The sequence below is a fragment of the Pipistrellus hanaki genome (assembly GCF_964339955.1).
Source record: "Pipistrellus hanaki genome assembly, chromosome: 19".
Lineage (NCBI taxonomy): Eukaryota > Metazoa > Chordata > Mammalia > Chiroptera > Vespertilionidae > Pipistrellus > Pipistrellus hanaki.
Genome location: NC_140521.1, coordinates 14,612,011 through 14,625,479, shown reverse-complemented (window position 1 = coordinate 14,625,479; position 13,469 = coordinate 14,612,011). Strand labels below are relative to the sequence as shown.

At 46.3% G+C, this 13,469-nt stretch overlaps 1 protein-coding gene across 2 annotated transcripts in view; it reads left to right on the top strand.

The window, feature by feature from the left end:
• Positions 1 to 10,602: 10,602 nt before the first annotated feature.
• SNX19 (sorting nexin 19) overlaps positions 10,603 to 13,469 on the top strand; it is a 31,419-nt gene continuing 28,552 nt past the window's right edge. The window contains exon 1 of one of the 2 annotated variants that reach the window (XM_084868268.1): positions 10,603 to 12,826. In XM_084868268.1, coding sequence (XP_084724394.1) covers positions 11,126 to 12,826 — 1,701 coding nt within the window. In that variant the 5' untranslated portion in view covers positions 10,603 to 11,125. The remainder of the gene's footprint in view (positions 12,827 to 13,469) is intronic. The other variant, XM_084868269.1, reaches the window with a different exon arrangement.

The following is a 13,469-nucleotide window of genomic DNA, read 5'->3' as shown; positions in this document are numbered from 1 at the left end:
ACACACATGCAGGACACCCCGGGGAGGATGATACTTTGTTAGGAAAAGGAATAGATGTACCTCACAAGGTCTTTCCCCTGTTCTCATATCTTGTCAACTTCTTTGGAGTTGGACATGAAGTCTGGATCTCCAGCAGCCATCTGCTAAAACAAGGAATAAAAAGCACTAAGCAAAGGTCAAGAGATTCACAGAGATGCTAGCCTGACATCAGCCAGCGACTGAACAACTCCATCAGACATTTATTTCCAATTGCACATGACCCTCCCCCATTTATTTATAAGAGAATCAAATTGGTTCATTTCCAAATAAGCAGCAGTTATAGAAAAGGCAGTGTCCATCTTTCCATGGTTGTGCACCTGGCAAGTAAAGTCCTGAACATGAGAATCAAGACACAGTACTGGCAGCCAGATGTCACCTTTCAACGTCCAGTCCCAAGTGTCATGGGTTTCAAGAGGCATTTGTGGCAAAGATCGTGGCTTTCTGACCCTGGATTGCAGCTCTTGCATTATGTCCTTGAGCTCAATAATTTCAATTCTTGATTCTATTCTTGCAGTAATTCCAATTATTATGAAGCCCCTTGCTTCATATTAGGGATATTAAATCCCTTTCTGTTTAAGATACCCAAAGTGGTTTGTCTTTTGTGCACTGAGCCCTGACAGTAACCATGAATAGAGAATGCACTGGTATTTGATCTTCTGTTTTGCCCCGATAGACACATCAAATCCCTTACCTAGAAAGAGTCAAGCCTTTCTCATCTGGAACTCACTGTTATTATGAGCCAAGAGAGCTGTGGGGTTGGGAGCCAGGTGGCACCCAACTTAGGCAGGTAGAGTTGTCATGTGCTCAACTTTTCACTAAAAGCAGCTCTGGGGAGAGATTCTCTCCTCCTGATTAAGTCAGATCACCCTGGAAACGATTCACTCTGCCCTCATCACCGTACCACACATGCTTTCTCAGACGACTCATCTTCAGGTGTCCTTCTTAGCCATATCTCTGATTCTCTCGGGGTCAGCACTCAACTCTCCCTACTGAGCACTCTACCCTGTACTTGACCTCGGCTGACTCCACACCTCTACCTCCTGGTGTCCATAAATCCTTGATCATTCACTACTTCTAGAACACCAGCTCTGCACATTCTAGTCTTCATCCTGCCCATCTTAATGTTGAGGCAGTAATACTTCCTAGGACTATTTTTGACTTAGGAAGAAAAAAAATCACCAGAAATTTGTAATAAGAAACAAAGCAGTGATGTTTCCGGCAGGACTATGGCCGCCTCTTCACAGAATAATTTTTGCCCTACGAGGCAGCTTCATCATAACCTTAATGATGTCCCCCCACTGCTTAATGTAGTGCTGCTCTCGTCTCCTGAGCCAGGCGCAGTGTGGACATGGAGACACCCCAGGGCTCCCACGTGTTTGCGTTGTCAAACTCAGCTCTTGCAAGGCTGTTAATTTCTTCAGAGGTAATTTAACTGCGATTAAGTTAAACTGCCACCAGGTGAACGTTGCAGCCCTAGTTAAGCCACTGTAATCTCAGTGGCCAGGTTCCCTATAGGCACGAGAAAACGGAGACAGAATGTAATTTGATTTCCACTTGATTGTGTTTAAAAAAACAAACAAAAAAGAAAAGAAAAGAAAAGAAAGCAGTTCGGCATACTGCTTAAACAAAATGAAAATGGAATACTCCAAAGATGTCTTATTCACCAAAATTTAACCAAAATTTATTGAGAACCTACAAAGTACAAAAGCTTTCCCTAGAATCTGGGATGGGGCAGAGAACAGGACAAACCAAGCACCTGGCTTCATAGAGCTAAATCCTGAGGGCAAGCAGCAAACAAACATAAAAATATGTTTATCGGATAAACTTTATCCTATAAAACATTATATATTATATATATTATATATTTTGATACAGTATATAGTGATATATAGTATAATATAATGTATTATAGCTCCAAGCACACCAGCCTATAGAATCATAATAATAAGAACCTAGATTTTACTGATTCTTTTGCCCCACCAATTTGGCCATGAAATAACTCAGAGGAATGTCCCCAACCCTTAAGTATTTCTGAACTTTTTAATTAAATTTCTCATGTATGGCCGAAACCGGTTTGGCTCAGTGGTAGAGCGTCGGTCTTCGGACTAAAGGGTCCCAGGTTCGATTCCGGTCAGGGGCATGTACATTGGTTTCGGGCACATCCCCGGTGGGGGGTGTGCAGGAGGCAGCTGGTCGGTGTTTCTCTCTCATCGACATTTCTAGGTCTCTATCTCTCTCCCTTCCTCTCTATAAAAATCAATAAAAAAAATATTTTTAAAAAATTTCTCATGTATGCTTATAGATAAGTCTAGTCAATAATTTTCATCAGCTACCATGTGATTCACACCAGCAACAATGAATATTTATTCTGAGTACCCCTTCCCCACAAGTACCATTGCCTCTGCCACAAACAACTGCTTTATCTTCTATTTACTGATCAAACATTTATTAAACCTCCATTGCTTCAGCAGGGAATAAAACTAGCCTCTGTCCTCATAGAGCTTATAATATTGCAGTGAAGAAAGACAGGGAACAGAAATATAGCTGTGAGTAAGTGCAAAGGGGGAATTGAGAAAAGAACAGAGGGTCAGAGGACAGGCTTCTGAACAAAGTTGTCTGTGGGCTGAGACCTAGAGGACAATATGCATTGATTAGGTGAATGACACGTGGAACAGTGTTTTCTGTAGAGGGAACAGCATACTATGTGATGCTGAGATGCCCTGCAGGTCTACCAATATCCAGAATAGTCAAAACAGAAACACTGGTCCAAGAAGAAGTAATAGGAACCGGATATCAGCTCCCACTTAAAACAACTAAAAATCAAGGCATACATATAAAATAATAGTCCTGAAGACAGTAGACATTGGGGTACCAAGGGACAGTGAGGAGCGATGAGAAATAAAGTTAGCCCCATTATTTCTCAGTCTATTGCCTGGAGCTGTGGTCAGCAAACTGCCACTGGTGAGCCACATGCGGCTCTTTGGCCCCTTGAGTGTGGCTCTTCCACAAAACACCACGACCTGGGTGAGTCTATTTTGTGAAAGTGGCATTAGAAGAAGTTTAAGTTTAAAAATTTTGGCTCTCCAAAGAAATGTCAATCGTTGTACTGTTGATATTTGGCTCTGTGGACTCATGAGTTTGCCGACCACGGGCCTAGAGAGATTCAGAAGGGGGAACTCCCGCAGAGCCGAGCACCGTCCTTGAATGAAGGAGATGGAGGTGGGAGCCCAGAGAGGTAAAGGCAGTCAGAGTTTAGTAAGGCAGAGTGCCTATTCGGAGAGAGTTACACAGAAGGAAAAGTCCAGAGATTGGCAAAGAAGTCCTCTACAGTATTCAACTAAATGCTGTGGACACATGCATGGGAGGAAGTTATGAAAAATCAGAAAAGAGGCAAACAAAAGCATTATAAAACCAGAAGGAGGTGGGGATGGGGAGAAGGGGGTCGCCATATGAGGTGACAGGAGAAGATTTGACTTTGGGTGGTGGGCACATGGTGTGTATATACAGATTTTATCATTTAGAAATCCGCACAGGAAACCATATGTTCATGTTGACCAATGTCACCCCAATAAAATGCAATTTTAAAGAAAGGATTAGAAAGAACAGACACAAAGCTCCCACAGGCCTGGAAACAATGCCTGTGCTCACCAGCCATAGGGAAAGCTTCATAATTAATAATGCACTGAAAAGAGTACTCAGAAGGGTTTTTGCTGGCATAGTGGTGGGGAAAAAATAATCCGCTCCAAATGAAATGATTTTCTAATCCTGCATAACGGAAATTAAACGTGACACCGGAGGAAGTCAAATTGCTAACAAGTAACTTAAATACACCAGAACAAAACTCAAGAATATTGACAAAAGTACAAAAGAAAAGTACAAACACCAAGAAAAGTCATAATGTCTGAAATCTAGCAAAAAAATTACTTGGCATGCAGTTTAGCCCGTGGCTCAGTTGTATGGAACCTTATGCCATACACCAAGAAGGTTGCCAGTTCAATTCTCAGTCAGGGCACATACCTAGGTTTCGGGTTCATTCCCTGGTCAGGGCACAGATGGGAGGGAACCGATAGATGTTTCTCTCTCGTGTCACGTGAGAGGACCTCAAAACCTTTAATTATGAAGTCTGGAAATTAACCCATTATTAATGGCTAAGCAGAACGTGAAACTGCAAGCTTATTCCAAGCCTGGGTGTCACGGGCATTGTCAAATAAGTAGCCTTGACACTTCCTAGTACCATAAGGACTACAGTCCCAAGAGTCTAAACTCTGAATCATGCATTCACAAAATTGACAATGTGGATATTGAAAACCTAATAGAATTTTTCTGCAAGACTCCTAGAGCTGAGCTCAAATAATTTACTACATAAGGATCTCAGCGAGACTCTCTACGTCCAGCAACAAACTTTAAATTTGAAGCACTGGCCGTGGCTTCATAGAACGTCACACTCTCTCCTTGCGGTGCATCCAGCACTAAGACGATGTCAAGGAGAGATCTATAATTTTCATATTATCAACAGTACAACGATTGACATTTCTTTGGAGAGCCACATTTTTTTTAACTTAAACTTCTTCTAATGCCACTTCTTCAAAATAGACTCGCCCTGGCCATGGTATTTTGTGGAAGACCCACACTCAAGGGGCCAAAGAGCCGCATGTGGCTCATGAGCCACGGTTTGCCGACCACTGCTCCGTGGAGATGCCCAGCTCCTGGCGGGCTAGTTCAAACTAGCAGGTGCTCCAGCCCAACTTATCAGGGTGCTGAGTTGTCAGGCCACCTCTACCATGTACCTGCTCCATTCCTCCTGAGAACTCCATGCTTGTGAGATTATAACCAGTTGCCTGGTTGGGTTTTACGCTGGTTATAAATTAACGTTTTAACTGGCTTTATTTCCAGTCGAATGTGGAGGATGGGGTAAGGGATAGATTCCAATAGGATTTCAGAATGGCATTTTATTTCATTCTCTCACAGCATCTTAGAAGAGTTACAGTAAAAATAAAATGCTGATGCCCCCCCTACTCTCCCCAGAATCCGCCTTTGCCTCTGTCTAGTAAACTTTCCATTTCAGTGGGGGGAATGAAGCTATTTGTCAGTACCAATGTCAAAAATGAATGCAACTCGAATTCTCCAGCCATTTATTTCGACAATTCTCTATTCCACAGCTGAAATAACTTAACATAAGAAATAGCTGTTCCCTCAGTATAAAACTTGCAAACCTGGTTCCACAAGGCATCGTTCTAAAGAAATAATAATAATGAATCTGGAAGGGCTGCTGGCTAAGACGTTCCATCCATCTTGGTGCCGTGGTAATGCCCACATCCACCGGAGCACTTCCCTCCACCGTCCTAGGCTCCCAGCAACATCCCACCGGGCCAATCTCTTCACGTCCCTTTTCATTACCATCATTATAATTGCTGCCATTTCCTCATAAACATTCATGATCCGTCATCGTTCCTCTTTAAACTTGATGTGTTGATGACACCCAAATGGCCCCGAATGGGAAACCCTCAATGACTGAGACATCGGGAAAAATGAGAAAGAATGATGAAATTTTTCATTTTCCCCCTGACAAGTCCCTGGTGCAGACAGCTACAGAACACAAACCTGAGCCACAGGAACGTGGCTTTGTGAGGATGATGGAGTGGCAGTGAGGCTCCCGGGAGCCCTGTGGGTGTGTTCCACGTCCGTCATGTTTGGAAGGATTTCTCCTTCTTCACCAAACTTCTACCCACTTCTTCCACCCTAACCAGGGAGCGTTTGAAAATGTAGAGGGCCAAGAGCATTAAAAATGTTGTCCAGCCCCAACCGGTTTGGCTCAGTGGCTAGAGCGTCAGCCTGCGGACTGAAGGGTCCCAGGTTCGATTCCGATCAAGGGCATGTACTTTGGCTGTGGGCACATCCCCAGTGGGGGGAGGGGGGTGGTGGTGCAGGAGGCAGCTGGTCGATGTTTTTAACTCTCTATCCCTCTCCCTTCCTCTCTGTAAAAAAAATCAATAATATATATATATGTATATATATATATATATATATATATATATATATATATATTTTTTTTTTTTTTAAATGTTGTCCAATGAAAAAAGCAAATGCTTAGCTTCTCATCTATACTCATAAAGGTGATTATGCTGATTAGACCAGACGTCTTCCGGACGGCTTTCCGGATGTCCTTCCCGACAAAGGACACCTGCCGCTGCAGCTGGCCCCGGAGAAGCCGCCCATGGACCATGGCAAAGAAGCCTCTCTGCCGACCAGCCTCCGCCATGGACCTGTCCGGGGACCTGCCGGAGCCTGAGCACTCACCTGCTGCTGGTAAGTGAAGAGCCGCCCTGCGGGCGAGGAGAGGGGGGCAGGTGGACAGGCTGGTGGCGGCCTGGAGGCCCCGGAGCCTGGGGTGGTCAGCTCGAGCAGAAGGCGGGCAAGCGCGCTGGTCTCAGGCAGACCCCAGGGTGCTCACTGCAATCCCAGAGCCCCATAGCGCTCCGCCACCTTCGCTCGATAGGAAGAAAGGGGTCTGCTCCCGGCGCGGGCGGGGGCAGCGCTGTCTGGCTCCCTGCGGCCTCTGTGTGCGGTCCCCACGCGTCGGGGCAGCCCAACTTCCGGCTGCTCAGCGTGGGCCTGGTGCAGAGCCCCTCCGCCTTCGCACGTGGCGCAGCATCCGGGCCTCTAGCTGCAGCCTCCGGCCTGGGTCTGAATCGCTTTTTTCCATGAGCAACGTTTTTCCACCCATGCATGTACAAGTTCAAAGTCTTGTTTGGTTTGTTTTTACCCCAGAGGTTGAAGGAATCGCCAGCGTTATTTTTCGTGTTTTTGAACCATCTGCGTACGTTTTGATTTTTCAGTTGATAGTAGTTCCCGGGGTCACGAAAGTCTCCGTCCCCAGAGTCAGGAGCACCAGCCCAGGCCCACCTATCAGCCTGGCCCTGACCAGGGGGTGAGTTCCTGCAGGCTGGGGTTTGATTCCCACATGTTAGCCCTGGGAGACCAGTGCCTTTGATATTGCTGTGTGTCTGGATTTTAATTGGACAAATGCACAGCGGTCCCGGGCACCAGCTTAGCAAAATCGTGCAGGAAGAGAATTAATTCTATCTGGATTTCTTTTAATTCCCTCAGCGCCTACTCACCCCTCTGTAAAGGCACAGAACAAGTGAGGCCCCTTAAGTATTGTAAAAATCAGAGGCCTCCAGCAACAGTGGGCCTCTCTCATTACAGTCATTTGGACTGGATGGCATTTGAGTATTTGTTTAGGCACCATGACAGAGAAACACAAGCGCAAGTCATGATCTCTGCCCTAAAGTAATTCACAATCTTATTAGAGCCAGTGGGTGATAAAAGCGCAGTAATGACATCAGAATGTAAGGCAACAATACAGAGAGGAACAGAGGCAATTGCTAGGGTGATTTTCCAACAATGAGTACAAAGAGTATGTGCTATGAATTAAATTTAAAATATATGTGTGGGAGTAGCTGCTTCACGAGTATGGCATCCCTTCCTATTTTAAAGGAAGCTGAGTACCGTGTGAACTGTGTACTACGCTATGATATTTGAGGCACAGAACAAGGGAGGCCCTAAGTGTACTGTGCTTTGATATGTGAGACATTCTTTATTGTACATTGTGATTTATTTCTGTATGCCTCCGTTTTGTAATAGTTAAATTATTAGAATAATACATCTTGCCATAAAATATTACTAGAAGATCAAATGATCAGGTGACATTTATTGCTATTTTCTGTAAAGAACACAATCTGCCAGACTGTAGGATATTATTCAGTGCTAAAAATTCATGAGTTATCAAGCCACAACAAGGTCTGGAGGAGACTTAACTATATTACTAGGTGAAGGAAGCCAATCTGAAAAGGCTACATTCTGTATGATTTCAACCACGTGACGCTCTGGAAATGGCAACACGATGGAGATAATAAAAAGACCAGAGGTTGCCAGTGGGAATGTATGTGTACAGCACAGAGGTCTTGGAGGTCACTGAAACTCTTCTGTATAATACTTTAATGGTGGCTGCATGTCAGTGCACATTTATCAAAACCATTAAAAGTGAACGTAAGAGTGAGCCCTAATTAATGTCAACTACGGACTTCCAGCGGTGGTACTGTATCCATGTAGGTTAATCAACTACAACACATGTACAGGATGTTGGTAGTAGGGAAGACTGTGCATGTGGGGGTGCAGAGAGCATAAGGGAACTCTTGGTCTTTCTGCTCAATTTTTCTGTGAACCTACAACTACTCTAAAATATTAAGTCTGGCCCTAGCTGGTTTGGCTCAGTGGATAGAGCATTAGCCTGTGGACTGAATGGTCCCAGGTTCGATTCAGGTCAAGGGCACATGCCCTCATTGAGGGCTTGAAACTCAGTAGGGGGTGTGCAGGAGGTAGCTGGTCAATGATTCTTATCATTGATGTTTCTCTCTCTCTCTCTCTCTCTCTCTCTCTCTCTCTCTCTCTCTCTCTCTCCCTTCCTCTCTGAAATCAACAAAAAATAAATTAATTAAAATAAAATAATAAATCTACTTTCTGAAGAACAAGCTCTGTAGAAAACAGAGAGGCTGCAGCCGAAGTCCTGACTCCTGAGTGATTACATTATGACCGGGGGTGAAGCAGCAAAGGGTCACAGTACACTATAGAAATATTTTCAACCATCATTTATCTTACCACGTTACTAAACAGTTACTGAGGCACTGGGCTAAGCACTAAGGGTCTAAAATTAATTCAACACTGACCCTGGTCTTGCAGAGCTCACCGTGTAATGGGAGAGAGAGACCTGCAAACATACAGTTGTGCTAAGTAGCAGTGCCTCAACGCAGCAAATGTAAATTGCTCTGGGAGCCCAGGGAGAGATGAAAATTAGCCTGGAGGAGACTTCTGGCTAATACTCAGTGAACTATTATTCACTGGTACCTTGTACAATCATGTGCATTAAGTGGCATTGCACCAGGAAACAGGGAAATAAGAGTGAGCCAGATGACAAAGCTCCAGTTGGTGAGGGAGATTACAGTTTAAAAGCCCCTATTTTAATTACTGAAGAATATGATTGTTAAGCAGAACCAGGAAACCGCTTTCCAACAAAAGCAATTCATAAGAAAAAAATATTTTATGTTCAAATCATAGACTACTAACATTAAGGAGAACTTTAACTGCCTTCTGTTACAACAGTTTTCAAATCTAGTTACACATTAGCACCACACAGCAACCTTTTACTTAGCGTCCATACCCACTCTTAAGCAGACCAATGAAATCAGAATATCTGGCAATTGGAAGTAGGTATAAGTGGTTTTTAAATATCCCCCAGGTGATTATGGTGAATAGTGCGGGGTTGAAAATGCCTACTGACCTAATCTTGTCTTTTTATTGATTACAAATCAGTATCTCAAGGTTGAGGTCAAGATTATAGAGCTAGTCAATATGACAAAATCCATAATCCACCATACAATTTGAGAACTACAACGTTACCAATAACTTGTATGTATCTACACAGTCCTCCAAGTCCTGTTCCCCAACTAATAATCACTACTCCAAATGGTATGAATGCCTTTTTTTTTGTTAGTTTATGCCACATGCAGGTACTGTTTACCTCAATAGCACAGTGATGTAGCTTGGCCTTGAACTCCACAAAGAGGGTATTTACCAAATGTAGTCTTAGGACCTTGCTAATCAAAGTTTATCCTTTGGACAGAAGCAGAAGAACCACCCAAAACCTTGTTGGAAATGCACTAGCTCGGATTCGCTAAATGAGGATCTTCATTTTAACAAGGTAACCACGTGTTCAGGTTTCATAAGCTCTATTCTAAAGACTTGTCACTTAGACTTATCTAAGTTGTTATACCAGTACATGTAGCTGTGGTTTTTTGAATGAGCACTTAGGATGTTTCCAGGGATTTTTTTATATTATGAAAAGTATGTCAATGTATTTTTGAACAATCTTATATGTCTCCTAGTGCACAGGGGAAGAAACTTTGTAGGTTACATATCTAAAAGTGGGATTTATGGAAAATAAACTACAGAAAAGTTTAATTTCAAGTGCCAAATACTTTTCCAAAGTATTTTGAATTTTACACACCCACCAAAGTGTGTAAGTAATTCTCTTGATTTAGATTTTTCTGATTTACTAATAAGTTTAAAAATAATTTTAAATGTTTTCTCACCATAGTTCCTCTTCTGTAGAATGCCTATTTATTTCACCAGTTTATTTATCACGTTAGTTTGATGCTTTCTTATTGTGTATAGTTTTTAAAAAAATATTTAGATGTATGAAAGTTTTCAATCACAAGGCATTTCCGATTTTTGGAAAGAAACTTTCCAATGCTTCCAATCTTTCCAAAAATCTGGACTCTTTTAAAACGCCGCGGAACGCGGGAAAAATTGTTAGAAATCAGGACTGTCCCGCCAACACCTGGACGATCTGGTCACCTTAAGGTAATTTGGGGGCTTAAAATGAGAACATTTTCTCATAGTGCTGTCGTGGCGTCTCTTGAACACCAGGGGGCGCCAAGCAGCGCCGCGCCTCGGGGGGGTGGAGGGGAGGCGCGGCCGCTCTCCCAGCATGCCTTGCTCCCTCCCACGGCGACCCGGAAGCTGTCGCCGGTGGCCGCAGGCCGGCCTCCCTGCAGGGCATCTGGGCTGCGGAGCCCAGTCTCCCGCCCGGGGCCGCCCCAGCTCGGCGGAGAGCCTCTGCGAAGCGCGCCTGCGGAGCCGGCGGAGGCCACATCCAGCGCCCAGTGCACCCGGGCTCGATCTGGGCGCGCCGCCCGCCCGCGGGGTGAGATCCCCGCCCAGGTTGGGCGTCTGTGAGTTTGGGGGAGGGAGCCCTGCGGCCCCGCTCCGCCTCCTGAGGCTGCGAGGAGCCCGACACCCCAACATGCGGGCCGCAGAGGTACCCCGGAGAGCAGCGTGGCTGCCGGCAGCAGCGACAAGTGCCAGGGCGAGAGGCAGAGCCGCCATCCCTGGGCAGTGCCTGTAAGGACGTCGAGGCCCAGATCCGCGGCCCCATCGCACCCCAGATCCCCTAGTAACCGGGACACAGTTATGCCCCATCCCTAAAACTCCGAGGTGAAATAGAAAAAGAGCGGCCATCTTTCCCACCATGGAGGCAGAAACAGCATCCTCAGCACCAGGGACCCCAGCCGAGCCCAGCGGTGGTGGCCTCAGTGACCTGCTGAGCAGCCGGAAGCTGATGGTGGTGGGGATCCTGCTGGGCTTCTTCCTGGTCACCCACTTCCTGGTCAGTGTGTGGCTTCTCTGCCTCGTGTTTGCCCTGTTCCTGGTGCTGGGAGGGTGGCAGGGCCCAAGCGCCCTGATGGGGGCTTCCGGCCAGCTGCATCTGGAGCGCTTCTTCACCATGGCCCACTGCTCTCCAGACCCCGAGGCAGAGGGGCAGCTGGAGCAGGAGATCCACCGCACCATCCAGATGATTATCCGGGACTTTGTGTCCTCCTGGTATCGCTCCGTGAGCCAGGAGCCAGCCTTCGAGGAAGAAATGGAGGCGGCCATGAGAGGGTTGGCCCAGGAGCTGCGGAAAAGGATGGGCATGGTGGACAGTCCTGCTCTTGCCCAGAGGCTTCTGATGCTCTGCGGTTGTCACCTGCAGAGCTACATCCGGGCCAAGGAGGCGACAGCAGGGGAGCAGAGCAGTGGGGTGGAACCCTCCCAGCTCTGGGAGGCTTACTGCAGGGCCACTGCCCCCCATCCCGCGGTCCAAAGCGCCAGCGCTGAGGTTGCCTATACGCGTGGCATTGTGAGTGTGTTGCTTCAAGGGCTGGTGCCAAAGCCCCACTTGGAGACTCGGACAGGACGCCATGTCGTGGTGGAACTCATTACTTGCAATGTGATCTTGCCACTGATCGGCAAGCTGTCAGATCCCGACTGGATCCACCTCATCCTTGTGAGCATCTTTTCTAAGGCCCGAAGTGCTCCAGGAGGAGCGGTTAAACCGCCCTGCCCGGCCAGTGCCCCGGAGCAGCCCTCGGTGCCCACATCTCTGCCCCTGGTTGTTGAGGTACAGAGTCTGCCAGAAGCCAGAGCTCCTTCTCCAGCTGCAGCCCAGCTGCCCCTCAACAGTGATGAGCCAGAGGGACAGGTACGCTCCTCCCCAGAAGTTGAAGAAGGCCACGAAGCTATAGAGGGAGATTTGGGCGGAATGCCAGAGGAAAGAAAAGTAGGAGACAACTCATCTCATTTCCTGCAGCCAGATATCCGAGGCCCTCTCTTCTTATGTGAGGACACAGAGCTGGAGTCTCCCTTGTCCGAACTTGGCAAAGAAACCATCATGCTCATGACCCCAGGCAACTACCTGTCCGACAGGCTCCAGGATGCTCTGTGTGCCCTAGGGGGTTCCCCGTCTCTGCAGCCTAAGGATGATGAGGGTTCTGAAGGAATGGAAGGAGCAGAGGCTGAGGAAGGCTCAGGAACAGAAAAAGAGACAGGTCTGGCCTCCATGTTGAATTCCTGCCCAGAGATACAGATTGACACAGCAGACAAGGAGGGGGAGCAAGATGTCACCTCTCTGACGACTTTGCTGGCGAGTCCAGAAAGGGCGTGCCCACCACGTCCCTCCTGCTTAGAGAAAGATCTTACCAATGGTGTGAGCTCCCTCGATCCTAGTCTGCCACCGGTCCTGCTTTCCTCCTCTCCAGCTGGTCCCCTCAGCTCAGCAACCTTCAGCTTCGAGCCCCTGAACAGCCCAGATGGCCCCGTTGTCATCCAGAACCTGCGTATCACCGGCACCATTACTGCTAGAGAGCACAGTGGCACCGGATTCCACCCATACACGCTCTACACAGTGAAGGTAACAGGACTGGAGATGTGGTCACCCTCTCTAGGCTTGGAATGGGTTTGGAAAGCCGTTAGTGCAGCTAAAGCTCTCAAGGAGAGAGGCTACTCTTTGCTATGAGTCCGAAGTTCATCTGTAAAACAGAATAGGTTTCCATGCAATACCCACATCCTAGAATTTCAGTGCTGTGAGGATACCGAGGGTCATATTTTTGAGTGGTTCCCAAAGTATAGAGCCTTGTCCAGAAATTCTCTATGCTTTTTCCCTGCTAATTTATTTATTTTTAATAATTATAAACTTTTTAAATAACTTGATTTGAGAGAGAGAAACATCCATGTGAGAGAGTAATGTTGATCAGTAGTCTCCCCTGCACACCCTGACCAGGATTTGAACCCGCCACCTTTTGGTGTAAGGGATGATGCTCCAATCAACGGAGCCACACTGGCCAGAGCAATTTACTTCTTTTTTAAAATACTAGTATCTTCTTGTTTTGGAAGGAAGATTATTTACCTATATATTCCTCACAAGACAGTAAAATCCTCACTTGCAGAAATGATATAAAGGGAGTTTATGTGTCAGATGGCTGGTTCCATTAGGGCAACAATTTCCTAAAACAGATTTTAGGATAGGCTTCCTCCAAGTCTCCTGAGAGCTGTAT